The sequence below is a fragment of the Molothrus aeneus genome, chromosome 1 (genome assembly GCF_037042795.1).
Source record: "Molothrus aeneus isolate 106 chromosome 1, BPBGC_Maene_1.0, whole genome shotgun sequence".
In the NCBI taxonomy this organism is placed as follows: Eukaryota; Metazoa; Chordata; class Aves; order Passeriformes; family Icteridae; genus Molothrus; species Molothrus aeneus.
This window is the reverse complement of record NC_089646.1, coordinates 148,107,207-148,123,131: the sequence shown is the minus strand read 5'-3', so window position 1 is coordinate 148,123,131 and position 15,925 is coordinate 148,107,207. Positions and strand designations below refer to the sequence as shown.

The 15,925-nt window shown below is 38.9% G+C and overlaps 1 protein-coding gene across 1 annotated transcript in view; it reads left to right on the top strand.

Moving 5' to 3' along the window:
* Positions 1–15,925, top strand: part of FAM135B (family with sequence similarity 135 member B) — a 192,249-nt gene that overhangs the window by 56,592 nt on the left and 119,732 nt on the right. The window contains exon 2 of the mRNA XM_066566718.1: positions 6,135–6,230. Within this exon, the coding sequence (XP_066422815.1) occupies positions 6,154–6,230 (77 nt within the window). The 5' untranslated portion in view covers positions 6,135–6,153. The remainder of the gene's footprint in view (positions 1–6,134; positions 6,231–15,925) is intronic.

Genomic DNA, 15,925 nt, shown 5'->3' with positions numbered 1-15,925 from the left:
TGCTACATGCAGAAAATGGTTTCACTGATAAAGCAACGGGCTCAGACTGGAAATCCAGAGTGCCTGGGAAATATGGGTATGGTCATGGACTAGCCAGAGAGCACATGCTCATGTACCTTGCACTTGTGACACTGAAGAACAACATGACAACAATGGGCAGGTGGACCAGGCTGCTAGAACTGAAGTAGCTCTGGTGGATCTGGATTTGGAACATATGGGTGAGCTATTTATAGCTCGATGAGTCTATGACACATCAGGACATTTAGGAAGAGAGCTAAAATACAAATGGGCTTGTGATCAAGTGGTAGATTTGGCTACTGATGGCATTGACAAGCCTTGTCACTTTTTGTATCTTTAGTGGTATACTTAGATTGGCTTCTTTTAAAGTGGAAAAGGAAATGTCTTACTGCCACCCAAAATCTTAGAAGAGAAATACTGGCTTGATTTATTGTAACAAAATGAGGTGTTAACTTTTGACATCACTTTGAAGGTGAAGACCTCACCTCTCTCATTTTGCTGATGTGCTGGCAGGAAAAGCTGACAGGTTCTGTAAAGTGGAGAACAGCTAATGACAGCATTGTAGTGAAAGGACTTACTGACATTTGTGACTGCTTTGTCTCAGGAAATTAATGTATGCTCAGGCAAGCCTGTTGAGATGAAGTCACTGTCCTAAGGACTGGAATCCAGTTCAGCTGCAGGAAAGTGAGCAATTAAAAAGGAAAACAACAATGAAAAATAGATTTGGTCTAATGAGTTTGCATCTTCTAATCCTGTCATCTCAGAGCATATGTGTGTTTACTGTCCTCCTTGTCTTGTGTTCCTGTTCCTCTTCTTACTTAAAAGTACAGTGGGTGAAGGCATTAGTGGAGAGGAGAATAAAGTCATGTAACTGTGACTTCATTCACTTAATCAAAGAATTCCTGATAAATTTTAAAAAAAGGATATAAATGCCTAGCTTGAAAAAAAATCCAGCTTCTGCAAAAAAATCACAATAAAATAAAAGATGTTTTCAAACCAGTAAGGACAGTGGTGATATCCTTCAGATAGTATGGGCCATGTTTCTTGAAAGGTAGCTGTACTCTCCTAAATGAATGCTTCTAGTTCATGAGTCATTGCCCTTGGTCACATGGTGTTTCATTCTTTTCTTTTGTCCTTGGTGTATTTTTCCTTTTTTTTTTCTTTTTTTTTCCCTTCTGTTTTAAACCCGTTTCTGTAATAGAGATGCTTAAGAATGGTAAAAACACAAAGAAAGAAAGAAAGAAAGAAAGAAAGAAAGAAAGAAAGAAAGAAAGAAAGAAAGAAGTAGTTTATACTTAAAAAATATGTTGGTTTTTTTTGGTTTTTTGGGTTTTTTTTGCTTGGATGTAATTGTGCAAAGGCTAGAAGGTCTGTAAACTGTCAGATTATGTAATGTCCTGTCCTTCTATCCAATGTGCTCTTTCCCCATCTCACCTTCCCTAGCTCCCTTTGTTTGGGCTGTCAGTGATTGCTGTTCCAGTGGGGAATTGTCAGATTCATTTTTTATCTCCAAGGTATTTAACAGTGGTGTCTGTGGTACATAATCAACTAATCTCTTCCTGGCAGAGGCTTGGTCAGGTGACTGGATCCCTAAAATGCCATTAAGTACAAATACTGTAAATTAAAATGGTTGCATTTACCCAATATAATTTCTTGAACAGTGTCCAGTGCAAAAGGTATTTCTACTGACTGCAATGGGGATGTGGGGAATAAAATCCAGCCTTCCTTTAAAAATGCAAATGAGACAGTCTCCAGTCTTTAAACATATAGATTTTCATAGGCTTTATTTGTATAAAGGATTCTGATTTTCAGTTGATTTGTCCTTGCTCTAAGTGAAGTCACAATTGAAATTTCCTGTCCCTTGCTCGGACACCAACCCCAGCTGGAAGGACAAATTGTCAAACTGGTGACCTGACTTGTGCCACTGGTGCATGTAGGACAGCACAGCACAGCCAGTGACAGTGGCAGTGCCATCTGAAGCCATCCAGTACTTTGGGGTGACCATGGCACTGCTTTCACAGGAGCAGATGGCCAAAACACTTCCCATGTTACTTTATTAGCTTTGCATTAATATTTATTAATGTTGTCATAAGGTCTCTTCTGAAAAATGCAATGAGCTTGGTATAGAAGCAGACATTTCAGAAATCCAAATATACTAAAGCCTTCCCAAATATGACCTCTATATTTTTCTTTAAACTGCTTATTAGATAACTGATGATACTTCAATACTGGCAGCATTCCCTATTGTCTTTACAATAGTGATGTCATGGCAACCTTCAGTATTATTTTTGGCAGCTATTGCTCTATTTATAACTCAAGGTTGTCCCACACAAGGGTTGATCAGAGGTCCTTCATGAGCTCTGCATTTTGGAGGGTTATGATAAGGTTCCTTTAAGCAGGCACCTGGTACAAAAGTTAAAAATTAGTGCGTCATTTTAATTACTTAATATTTTCTTGATCCAGTGGTGCCTGCAGCTATTTTGTCAGATTTCCTAGCTTCTTGAATCGAAGAATTGTACCCATGTGTCTTAGCAGGACTCTTTGAACCTTGCTAAGTGCCTGAAAATAAGGTGCACCAGGGGCCCTTTTTGGTACTTGTGAGGTGCTCCCCAAAGTCCCAGGCTCTAGTGCTGGGGGTGTAGATCTGGGTCTGGATCTGGATCTGATTTTCTGTTGTGCTGCTGGGGTGGATGGAAATTCTAACTGGTGTAGCAGGTGCTTGCACTTTAATTCTGGTGATCACCGAGGGAAATAAAGTTACAGAAACAGGTTTTTTGTTTGCTTGTTGCTTTTTGGTATTGGGATAAATTCTGTATTTGTTTTGAAGAGGTGTAAATCTTGAAAAATACAGTGCAAATATAGAGAAGACCTATGTGCATATTTCCATCTACTAAATTTTTCCTATGCCTTAGTTAATCATAACTTCACATCACCATTTCTGCAGTTGCCAATATTGGTACTGGGCTGAACTGGCTGGCCATCCATTCACACCTCTCCTCTTTACACTGGTGTCTTCAAAAGCATGGAGTTTCCTTTGATCCTGAGCTTTTGGTCTAGGGAAATATGCCTTAGCCCAACATGCAGATATATTGCCAGAGGCCATTCTTTTAATTAGCACTCTCCTCAAGACTAAATACCTTGTCAGGGTATTGCTTTGTGGTTTGCATGGTTTCCTACTACTTCCCACACAGTCTGCTTTTTGAGTCAGACAGGACTATCACACACGGGCACTCACACATAACCTGGTGGATATGTCATATCCATCACTTACAAACTGTGTACACCTTCTTAATCTGTGCCAAAAAGCAAAAGGACAAAATATGAGTTTCATTCCTGTTGAAATGGGAGACAAAGGAAACAAAGTACAGTGCTGTACTCAGCACTGATTAGACACTAGCTGGAGTGCTGTGTCCAGTTCTGGATGCCTCTGTTTAAGAAGGATGTTGAGGTGCTGGAGCAGCTCCAGAGAAGGGCAGCAAGGCTGGTGAAGGGTCTGGAACACAAATCCTATAAGGAGCATCTGAGGGAGCTGGGGGTGTTTAGCTGCAGAGGTCTCTGGTGTCGAGATGACCCTGAGATGTCAGAAAGTCTCTTTTTCCCAGCCCTGAGACTGAAGAGGCTGAGATGTGGTAGTTCTGCTTTTCAAGGTTGTTTATTTTTTCTTATCTAATACATTGTCTTTCTGACCTGCTGAGGTTTGTCTGGCAGGTTGGGTTGAGGCACACTGACTGCCCTCAGGGCAGTGTTATCATTTTATACTAAAAACTACATGTATTTTATTTACAATAATTTTCCAATACCTATCACCTATGTTAGACAGTCTGTCTCTACTCTAAACCAATCCAAAAGTGCCACCATCACAGCAGAAGATGGAGGACAAGAAGAAGAAGGAGAAATACAGGACACGCCCAGATTCCTCCATCCTGCCTCCTGAACACCCATTCTAAAAACCCTAAAATTCCACATTTTCACCCTGTGAAAAATTCACTAACATTCTATTCAAACCCTTGTGGCTTGTAACTCTCCTCACACAAAGTTGGTAATTGTTTCCATGGGTTAAAATCAAAGGCACAGGTGTCTTTGACTCCTTGCCAAGGCCTCTGAGCCCCTGCCAGGGTCTCAAGCCCTCCAGGGCAGCCAGAGGAGTGTCCTGGGTTCCAACATTTAGCCTGGAGAAGAGGAGGCTGAGGTGAGACCTCATCACTCCACAGCTCCCTACAAGAGGGTGCCACAGGTGGGCTCAGTCTCTTCTCCCAGGCAGCAGCAGCAGGACAAGGGGACACAGTCTTAAGCTGCACCAGGGGAGGTTTAGGCTGGATTTTAGGAAGAAGGAGTGATTGAGCATTGTAATGGGCTGCCCAAGAGGTGATGGAGTCACTGTCCCTGGAGATGTTTGAGCAGAGGCTGGATGTGGCATTCAGGGCCTTGCTCTGGTTGATAAGGTGGTGCTAGGTCATGGGTTGGACTTGGTGATCCCAAGGGTCTTTTCCAACCTAGTTTATTCTGTGATTCTCTGGCAAGTACTAGAGTTTGAATATACTTCAGCACACCCAAATCATGGCCTGACTCAAGCTAGAGTTCCTTACCTCAGAGGCATATCAGACATGTAGTTTAGCAATTGCCTTTTTCTTTCTCACAGTTATAGACATATATAACATATATTTTACATCACATTATTGTCATTCCAAAGTCTGAGGATGGTGAATGAAAAATTAATAACCTTTTAGCTCTGGAACGAGATCTTTTTGAAAAATTGTAGTGCTTGAAAGGATAGCCAGAAAAAAACCTTAGTTTAAAATAATCAGTGTAATAAGCCAGTCAGTTGGAAAATTACTAATCAGGAGCAAGCCTTGAGAAATCTAAAGCCTAATGCTTATATGAGGACTTCATGTATCAAAATCCTCTTCACTCCTGCTTCATTAAAGGATACGGTCAAATCTATGAGTGCCATGAAAAGTATTGATTACCACCTCTGGAGAAATTTTTCATTTTGCATCTGAGCTACATATCCCTTTAATGCCCTGTATGTCTCATATGTCTCAGAAAAGGGAATTGTTAAAAGCCCTGACATGGGTCTTCCTCAGAGACTGCACTTGGCTGCTGTCAAACAACAACTAAAATGTTGCTTCTGAATGTGTTAATGAAAAAAATTTAATCTTTATCCTCTTATTGATCCTACAGAAAATTTCCAGGCTGCTTGGCAGATTGCCAGAAGTACATTTGCAGGGGGGGGGGAGATGAGGGAAAGGAAGGAAGGGCAAAAAATAATTGAAAATCTGTCCAAAAGCTGTAAAAGTCCTTGGATTGCCTCTGCTATAATTAGGGAAATGTTAAGGATTTACACTTGTGTATTAAATAGAGCTGGTTTGGAAACTTGCTTCCTTGAGTGAGGCATGACCTCCTGAAGTCCCTTCCAACCTGAATTATTCTGTGATTCAATAAGCACATGAGATGTACTGTGTAAATGGCTGTAATGCTTCAAAATCTTGATCTGACTGTTGTGGCCTATTAGGTGCCATGACTGTCAGCATTTTCTTTAAAAGAATATCTTCTATTCATTAATATTTAAATTATTCATATTCTCTCAGAAGCTTCCCTTCTGGGACTTTATTTAAGTCATAGGAGGGGTAAAAAATAAAAAAGAGAAATCTGAATTCTGCTCTCATCTATCTAGAGTTCTTGTCTTTTTGGCCTGTGCTTTTACAGAAATGAGCTGTGCTGACCCTGGAAATCTGCCATTTCATAAAATGAGAAGGAAAAAAAAATCAATTTCCCATTCAAGAGCAGCAAGAGAGTTAATTAAAATTTGCTTTGAGATTCTTGCACATAATATGTTATTTACTTTTTGCTTCTTATACTTTTCATAATATTATCGTTCTGTCCTCAGGCTTAATTAGACTTCTTACCTCTCTTAATTACTGCTTTGATCTGGCTTTTAGCAAGTTTTCCTGAAGATGGAGCCAAATGATGTCATTGGAAAGATTCCAATTGATATCAGTCGATTTCAAGCTTTGCATGGACCCCAAGATGCTGACTAAAATGAAATCATCCATTCATGGATTTGTTAAGTAAAATGCTTCAAACGTTTACAATGTCTTTATATATGTGTTATTTAGGTGATGACCTGAAAAAACCATGTCTGAGGTTCAGGGAACGGTCGAGTTTTCTGTGGAGCTACACAAATTCCATAATGTGGACCTCTTCCAGAGGGGGTGAGTTGATGTTTCCATTAATATGCAGCTGACAACAGGGAAGCAACCCACAGAAAAGAGTTAAATTGCAAAACAGGTTCTTTTCTGCCAAGTGCAGTTATATTTCATGCAATCTCCAGGGCAGAGAAGGATGTCATTGGGCTTTCATTGCTGTCAAGGAAGATCAATGTACATTACTTTCACTATAAACTCAGACTGACTGACTTGTTTTTGCAATACAATGCTGTAATGCTCCAAATTATTTTAAGCCCTTGTTCAGGTATAAGTACAATGACTGTTTTAAATGCTTCTGGACTGATTTTGAGTCTCTCTGGTAAATGATAGCTGTATTGAATTATAATGCAAACAATTTCATTTTAGGACCATAAACCCAATGACTACATTCTTTTAATGAAAGTTAGCTGGATGCCACCATTTCAGAAGGGAAAATGAATACTTATATTTTGTCTAAAGCTCTGCTTCTGGTGGCCACACTGATTTTTCACATCTCCATAAATTAGAATATGTACAGCTTTGGTCTAGTTAAACTTTTGCCTCAATTATTTTTGCACCACCCTTCCTAGTAGATTTTTAAAAACCTGATGGCTATGAAGAGGCCTGGCCAGGTGTGAATTGTTGCTCAGCTTGCATATTGCACCCCACAGGTGTTCTTCAGTAAGGAAAATTAGACAAAGAAGCACTTTAGGGAGAGACCAGGACACTCAGGTCAAAAGAATGTGCTTCATGGAAAACAGTGGGTCTAGAGTAATACTATTTTCTTTCACCTACCACAACTGATATTTACAGAACATCACGTATTCTCTTTCAAGCCTTAGCTTGGCACAGGGGTGGTTCACAGCTGATTTGTCTATCTCAAGCACCATTTCCCCCACAAAAACCAGGGAATTGTTTCAGGTATTGGGATGGATTGGGTAGAGCTGTTTCCATCAGTATAGAAGCATTTTGTTATTTGATTTACTTTGATGAACTGTGTGGGAAAAATGCTGGGAACTTGAATGAAGGAAACACAGCTTTATTTGGTTTTAACAGCTGGCATCTGTCATTCTGTTGTTCCCTCCAAGAGAATATCCACCAACTTTATGTTAGAGAGTATTCTGACTATGTCAAATACTGGTGTCAAACTGAAAAAGAAACCTCTATGCTTGAGCTGTTTGGTTTGTCCAAGCTATTAAAAAAATCTCATGTGCATTCTGGTCCTTATGATAACAGAAGGGAAATCTAACTATAGATTTTTTTTCCCTTGGTTTCTGGTGATCACTGTAATGTCTTTGATCTTCCTCACAACTAAAATCCACTCCCATCTGTGGGCTATGATTTTTTGGACTTAGACAAAAGGATGTTCAGAGGTTAGCCAGGAATCTTTCCATGTTCCAGTGTGGTGATCTGCCTGTTTTTTTTCTTTTATTGGTCTGATTTTGCATTCAATCATTTCTGTAAAATGCTTTCCTTGGCTTTGACAGTCAGATCAAATCTCTGGTGTGGGGGTAAGCCTAGCACTAACACAGATAATATATTCAGCAGTCACACTAATGAGTTCCTAATTACCTTTGCTTTTTCCCCACTGGTACTTACCTTGCTTTACTGATTAATATTCCAAACACATGATACTATAGGTTATACTGCATTAAGTTGTTTGCAATAATTTTTGTTTCAGTGTACCCTGCACAATATTACATTTGCTTTCCTTCCATCATTTTAACCTTTGAATTTCCAGCAAAATCCTGGTGTCTCATATTTGCTGGTCACTATCCTCTGGCTGACTTCATCTGCTCTGCAGGCCCTTTCACTGTAGCATAAATGTGTGAAAAGAAAGAGTGGATGAGCTTGCCAAATTCCATTTTAACTCAAGGACACTTTTAATTTTGACATTTTTATATTTCCATTGTTGATATTGGCTATAGACATCTGTGATATCTTGGATTTACATGGCCTCCACAGATAAGAATGTGAAAGAATTAAGAATGATGTGTATTTTCTCTTTAACTAACATTTTTTTCTTCTCTGAGTGACTTGTAAATTGAATCAATATCATTTTGTCCTGATGAAGGTTGGAAAGGTGATTTATGAAGTGCTGTCTATCAGAAAAGCAGAGAAATTGAAATTCATCTTATTTTCTGTGGGAACCCAACATGCTGTGGTATTTTTACCTCAAAAGCATGAACAAAACCAAAGAGCCTTAATAATAATTTATATAATCTATTTTTCCTCCTAACATTTTGGTACAAAAACAAAATAAAAAATCATAACAAAAGCCCTGAATATGCCCACAAATACAGAATAGTCCTACTCCTGTAGGCCTAACTGACAAGGCTGAAATTTCTGGTTTGGAACTTGGCAGCTGCAGAAATAAGGGCAATATTTCCCAAACCACTTAGCCTTGGCTAACAGTCCTTCTGAAAGCATTGCCCTTTAGGAGAGTGTGGCTGTGCCAGCCACGAGTCTTTTCAAGAAGAGCACTCCACTCAAATAAAGGAATGAATAAATCAACGTGATTTAGGAAGAATCAGCCCTTCTGGAACCATTGGGTGACAGTTAATCAAGCTTGATTAAGGACATGATCTGCTGTCCATAAGTCACAAAGTGCTTTAAAGTGTTAGGCTGCTGGTAATGGCCCTGTTCTATTTTTGATTTTACTGGATGCTCTTTTGAAATCTGTATGCATGCAGAGCCAGTTGTCACTTCTACCTCCCCATGTGAAATGGAAGCTCCTTAAACTATTTGAACTACAACTTGTGCTATTTGAATCATGTTTCTTTAGCTGTATGAATAGTTATTATACAAAAATCAGGACTCTTTTTTTTTTGGTGAACATTTGTCATGGTTTTATGTTTTTGGCAAATATATATCAGGAACAGTCAGTAAATTATGTGTTGCAGGTAGTTTGGTCAGTTACTGTTAAATATATCTTCTTCTGGAGCACAAATATAACCGTGTCAGTATTTATAGACATCAAAGGTTAAATGCTGTAGGTGCTGCTACAGGGGAAGAAAACCTTTTTTTTGGTCAAACCAAAGGATTTGCAATGCTGCTTGATGCCTGAGTTCTAAAGGTTGAGAAATAAGTAATGCAATCTCTGGAAGGAAAAACATTTTTGAGCTTTCCGTCTTTAATTTTTTCTGTCATGTGCTCCTTAATAACTGGTGACATTTTCTCTAGTGAAATTAGCTAACTGATTCTGATTTTCCTTAATAGACTAGGAAATAAAATTATCCCTGACTGCCGGAGATCAATTAATTGATTTGTCTGGTTCTGTCAGAAGCAATCCTTCTGCACCTTTTTTTTCTTAAAGCTTTTCAAAATCTATTTGACTGCGGAAAAAAAAAAAACAAACAACTCTACAACTACTGCATCCACAGGGTGAGTAATATTTGGAGTTTGTGAGGAAAGAGAGGACACAAAGAAGGTGAAATAGTGACTGATCTGTGGTAGGATTCTGGCAACAATGTATTATAAAACTAGGACCAAGATAAGTCACTGGTCACTGATCACAGGGCTTATCAGTCTTCTCAATCCTCAAATTCCAGGCTGCAATTTCTAAGTGTCTGACACTTACACTGGTGTTTTATGTGTGGGAGGGGTAGTGATGATTAAAAATGGGTGGGAAAATGAAGTCCGGTTTCTTCTGAAAGGAAGGCACCATTGCCCTGGAGAAAAGATGAGTGGTTTCAGAGCTTGCAAAACCCTACAAGGATCAGGCCAGGGATCAATAGCATTCAGAGGTGCTGGAAAGAAGGTCCTCTGACTTAACAGACTAACCTTTGAGCAAAACATCCCTGTTAACTACCAGATGGACACCTGTGCTTTAGTGTACTTAGCCATGAAGTCATTCCTTTAGGGACAAAATGCAGCAGCTCCTTTTCCCAACAAACTGGGGTTCAGCAATCCATCAGTGCCTCCCTCACCAGATGAGTGCCTGAAAAATACACATTGTGTTCAGAGCTTCAGACCTTATTTCTCAGAGCCTTTGAGGGGCAGTGTCAGAATATATATATATATCATCATATAGTTTGAAAGTGTAGGACAGAAGTAAATCTTGTTACTTTGTTCATAAAAATATGCCTTTCTTCAGACTTCTCACCTGTAATGAAACACAAATCACTTTTGGACTGTAAATCTGTAATTTTGAAAATATTTACCTAGTGCATTTATGATGCATGAATTCTCTTTATTATAAATGAAGAAAGATAAGGGGGGAAAAATAAAAGGAAGAGGGCTTGTAAGCATTGTAAAGTGATGGAAGCCTTTTTAGAATAATGAGTGTTATCCCTTGGAACAGATGCATTGACAGAACTGACTTTTTTTCTTGCCATGATGACATAGTATCTTCACTTTAAGGCAGCATCCAACATCCAATATTCTAAAAAAAAAAAAGCATAAAAAAGAGAAAGCATAAAACCCCTCAGGAGTCAGTCATGGTCATGCAGTGATATTTGAGAACCTGCTGCACTGAACTGACAAGATGGAGCTTAGTTTAGCACAAATCTAAAGTCAAGAAAGTAGCTGCAGTGCAGGTGTGCATGAAGCTAAAGATCAGTGTCCTGAAGTGTAGCAAATGGCAGCTCCATGAAAATCATGAGTGATGGGTTATTGTCATGACAGCTGGTGAAGACAATTTTCTCATTTGGTTAATGAGTATAGCCATCTTTAATTTCTAGGCACTCTGTGTCTGCTGAAGAGAGCTGGGGAGTCCTGTGCCAGTGGTAGGGGGGAAACTTTGAAAATAAATTGAGTGGAGCCTCAGAGGTGAGGCTGTTCTGCAGGTGAAGAGCAGCATCTCAGCAAACTCCACTGACAGGTAATTGATTAGTCAGTGGAAAGCAGGGTGCTCTTGAATCTGGAAATTATCTTTCTCCTTCAAATGAGCAATACTCTGGCTTAGCCAACCCTAAATGCATTAGATAGCCACTTGGTCACCTATAGACAACTGAGTTAGAGGCCAGCTTCACCTCTGCTAAGAGCTTGTCTAGCCAGAGCAGTATCACAGAATTAGTACAAATTCAGAAATAAGGGGCCTGGATAGCCACTACTCAAGGCCTTGAGATAATGCTTTACATGCTAGTTTGTGATTGTTTCCCACACTCTGTTCCCAGCAATCATTAACACAGAGTAAAAACCAGGCCTGTGCAGTGTCAGAGGGAAAATTCTGGACAGCACATTGACTTGGAACAAACACATGTTCGAGAGCCCAGAAATGTTATAGCAATTTGAGAGCTTCTGAGAACTCCAAATGTCGTCTTGCCATTCCTCAACCCATATGGTCCAGCCTCACCACTTGTTCTGCTCCCATTTGGCACCCATGTCACACAACATGAGTTGACTGAGTCATATGTTGAGATAGAATGTGCTCAGTTTGCTTCAGCCACCCTTCACGCATGGGATAGCAACTGTTTCTCTCTTGGTCATGAACACTAGTGTGATAACTAGTCATTAAAACAGCTTACTTCAAAGTGCACACTGCACAACATTCAGCAAATTGGCCTTTATTCATGGGCACAGCAGAGGAAAAAAAATTAAGAATGCTTTAGGGAATCAATACATTCCCTTCCTATCTCTCTTTCTGATCCAGGTCTTGTTAGAATAGTCTCTGGTTTTCTCCACCTGCAGAAAATAAACAACTGGGACTTAAGAAAGACATTTTAAAGGATCAGTAAATGCTGAAATTGCAAAGCAATTTCTGATCCAAAGATAAAAGGTGGTGATAGTTACAGAGACAACAGTTTGGTATAAATGCTCTGGCATCCAGGTGGAAAGCTTTGTACACACCAGGAAAATTCATAAATCAAAGGTAAGGATACAGAGAAAGAAGGCATTCTGCTTGCTCCTGGAAGACAAACATTAAAATATATCATATAGACAGTGCTAGCCAAGAGGAATGTCATGCAAACAGATGGGATCCACTCTCCTAGGAAATAAAATGCAAGCTGTGATGTTAGATTAAAGTCTTGGGCAAAAAAATAGAGTTAAAAAGAGAAGAAAAAACCAAAATGAAACTTCTGGGATTCAGCCAGCTTTTAAAGCTCATCAGCCATTAACCTGGAAGACATTTCATTCTATCATCTGTAACATTAAAAATTGACTATTATAAGATTTTCTTCAAAGCTCTTGATGTGTAATTTGGCACTGCCTTTCCTATTTTTATGAGTTCAATTCATAAAATAAAAAAATATTTCTATAAGCAGAGATCTTAAATTTAAAGTGTCATCCCCTAGAGTATCACCAAGTGGCTTTGATCCCCCTTGAGTTCTGCTAATCAAATGTATTAATCTAATGGGCTACGTGCATGTCTTTGAGGTGAATTTCTATTTGAACCAATAGATTTTAATCAAAAAAGTAGCTTCTCTTTGTTCATAGGTCTTTTAGAAGTAGCTGTGATCTTCATTGATGCACTTGGATCTGTTTTACCCTCTATCTCCCCAGTGAATTGATGACACAAGCCCCATAAATTCTTACAGTCATTGTGTCATTAAGGGCAGCATTGAAAATTGAGCTCCTCCAGGATGTGACACACTTGTTGAGGAACTGCACAGAGTGACATCAAGACTTAAGGCATGGAACATTGCATACTGCTGAAAAAAACCAATTTTATTAGAACAGAACTCAATTTTATTAGCAAACCACATTGCTCAGCTAAAATCACATATTAGTGATAATCAAGTCAACCTGTTTTGTGCTGTAAGCTAAAAGGTGAATAACTGGAGACCATCATCCTGATGATAAATCACTAAAACAATGTGTACTTCATGGGGCTAAAACTGAGTGCAGAAAGAAGCTGCAGAGCTTCTTTGTTGTTTCTATGCTGAGGAAGGCTATGGTCATACTCATCCTAGAGTCAGGAAATCGTTCATGCTGGAAGGGAACTTCTGTGATCTTCAACCCAATACCTGCTTAAAGCAGGAATTATTGAATTCAGACCAAATTACACAAGGCCATGTCCTGTCCCATCTTGAAAACTTGCAAGGACAGAGATTCCCCAGACTCTACACAACAAATTTCAGAGCTTGAGTATAATCAAAGGATTTTACTTTTTCCCTTGCAAGGACCAGTTGTCCTCCCAAGAGGTTATCCTGTGTTTAAAGACAGGATTTGCTGCTGGTGGTCACTCCGTGCTTTCCCTAGGGATATACACAGAGTGTGCCACAGAGCCATGGAATGGTTTGGCTTGGAAGGGACCTTAAAGACCATCTATTTCCAACCTCCCAATGTAACAATGTGATAAGAAATTCCAAATACAGGTAATTTCAGCTGCCTCTATTAGCTGTTGTTTGCAGAATGCTTTGGAGAGGAAAAGTGCCAGAAGAACTAAAAACATCACAATAACCCTCATGTGAAAACTTGGAGAATAAAATCTCATTCCCTAAAAAATTGCACTCAACACAGTGGGTTTTTTGAAGCATTTCATAGTTATTTTATTACCAGACCTTCTCATTCACTCATGTCTGGCACTCTCTGTTGTTAAGAATAATTGCCCTGACACAGGCTGTGCTGATGCCATGTTTCTGGCTTGTTCTACTTAAGATCAGTGCTTTAAAACTGTGTCACTTCACTTGTTCTTAAGTAATAAAATGTTGCAGCACATACACATAAATCCTTTCACAAGCCTGAGGGCTTAGGCTTCCTTCCACAGCTTACACTACAGAGAGCTGAGTGATTCCCAGCAGCAGACATGGGCCCATCTGTAACTCTCTGAGCTAGGAACTCTAGTCAACATCTCAGGTATAGTTTTGTATAAATATAAATCATGTAAGGTGAGATTGAAGTTACTTTCTGACATAATTCTCTCAGAAAGTCATCAAGGCAACAAGGTAAAGGTCACTTGAACTGGGGTGATGTTTGCTTTCTGCAGAGGAGACAGTATGTAGATGTTAAGGGGCAAAGGTTTAATTTTTGCCTAGCCAAATGCAACATTTAGCCCAGTTTGGGGCTTTTTTCTTTTTTTTTAATGTAAGGGCTTGCAAAGAACACACTCACTTTCCACTCCTCTATCACTGATTGACAGCAATGAATTGTTTAATATGTGAATGGAAGCTGGATTTAGTATTTTTGAAATATATTTTTTTAACTCTTACATATTAAACTGTTTTTGGATTTTTGGGGTAAAATCTGCCATGGTTTTCGTAACAACTGTGAGCATTCAAAGATTAATTGTAAATAGTACAAAACTTTCTTGTCAAATTGCCTCACTCCAGGAAATATGGTTTTAAAAGAAAGGGGAAGGATGGGCATATAAAGCACAGACATTACCTAAGACTCAACTACAGACTCTTTAGTTACAATAAACACACCAGGTGACAAGCTTTTTTTTTTTTAATCCCATTCTCTATGAGATTTTTATATGATACTTATCACTAACCTCTGAGTAGCCCTCAGAAGTGTTAGATTAAGAAAAAAAACCCACACCAGTATTTTCTCTCCCTGTTTTGTCCACATTATTTTCAGAGAGGAGGCCCTGCCTAATGTCCAGGAGATGTGGTTTACCTCTATTGTCCCGTGTTTGAAGCAATTCTGTCCCTTGGCAATCCTGTTCATACAATTCATTGCACTTTTGTAAGGTGCATTTTAATGTAACTAATGCTGAAATACAGTATCTGACTATTGCTATTGGTTGGAATGAGTAGTGAGTTTGGGAAATCACCTGAGGTGGGCTTGAATGACCTTTTGGCTCATCAACTATTATCTACAAACACAGGAGTAGTAATAATATCTCAGAAGATTGTTCTTTATAGGGTGCAATTACAAATGCTCAGATGCTGTGATAGTAGAAAATATTACTGATTACTGTGAATGGGAAAGGTTTGTTCTGACTTTCATTTATCAGATATCTTTGTGTTCAGCTGCAAATATCCCAAAGTCTAATTATCAGAATGGAGAACTGGATACAATCTCTTGATCAGACCATTTTAAGATGGCTTATTCTGTCAACTCAAAATAATTACTCCTTTTTAGACATGCAATCCTTTAGAGTTTTCTTGCTGTATTCACTGGTTTTGGAACTGTTTAAACCTATGGATGCAATTAAGCTATATGGTGTATATGCTGCAGACAGGATGCACTCAAGATGCAATGAAAAACCCAGTTGTCCTTTGTCCTTCATTAATGGAGTTCAGTATATTGTGTGTCTGGATGGGAAGATCTCCTTTAGCACTTTAATTACTTAAAGTGCTTGCTGCAACAAAAGTACATTAACAAACACTAATCAATTTCTCCCATCAATCCACATCCACTTTGTTACAGTGGAACATTAATTCATTTGTGAGGATAACATCTGCCAATAAAAGGTATTACAAATAAAATGCAACTGAAAAATGAACTGCTGTTTAGTAATTTCTTGTTCCTGTTTGGCCTTGCACGATAAATTTTTATATGGATGTCTGGCAACAAATGAGAAGTCAGTTTATAATGTGACTTTTTGGAGTGTTGTCTGCAACCAAAACCCACCACAAATACTGAGAAAGATATGGATTTTTAATTTATTTTGTAATTTTTTTGTCGACCCATTTAAAGTAATCTCTTTGGTTTAGATCTTTCCAGGACTCACATGTCCTCCTCACAAGATAAACTCTGTGAAGCAGTGGAAAGAGATAAATTGATGCAATAGACCCACTAGAGCTTGAGGAAAGGACAGGGTGGGAAGACTCTCAGAGAGGAACAGCCCTGGGTATCTCAATCACTTAAAAGTTTATAAAGTATAAAGAAAG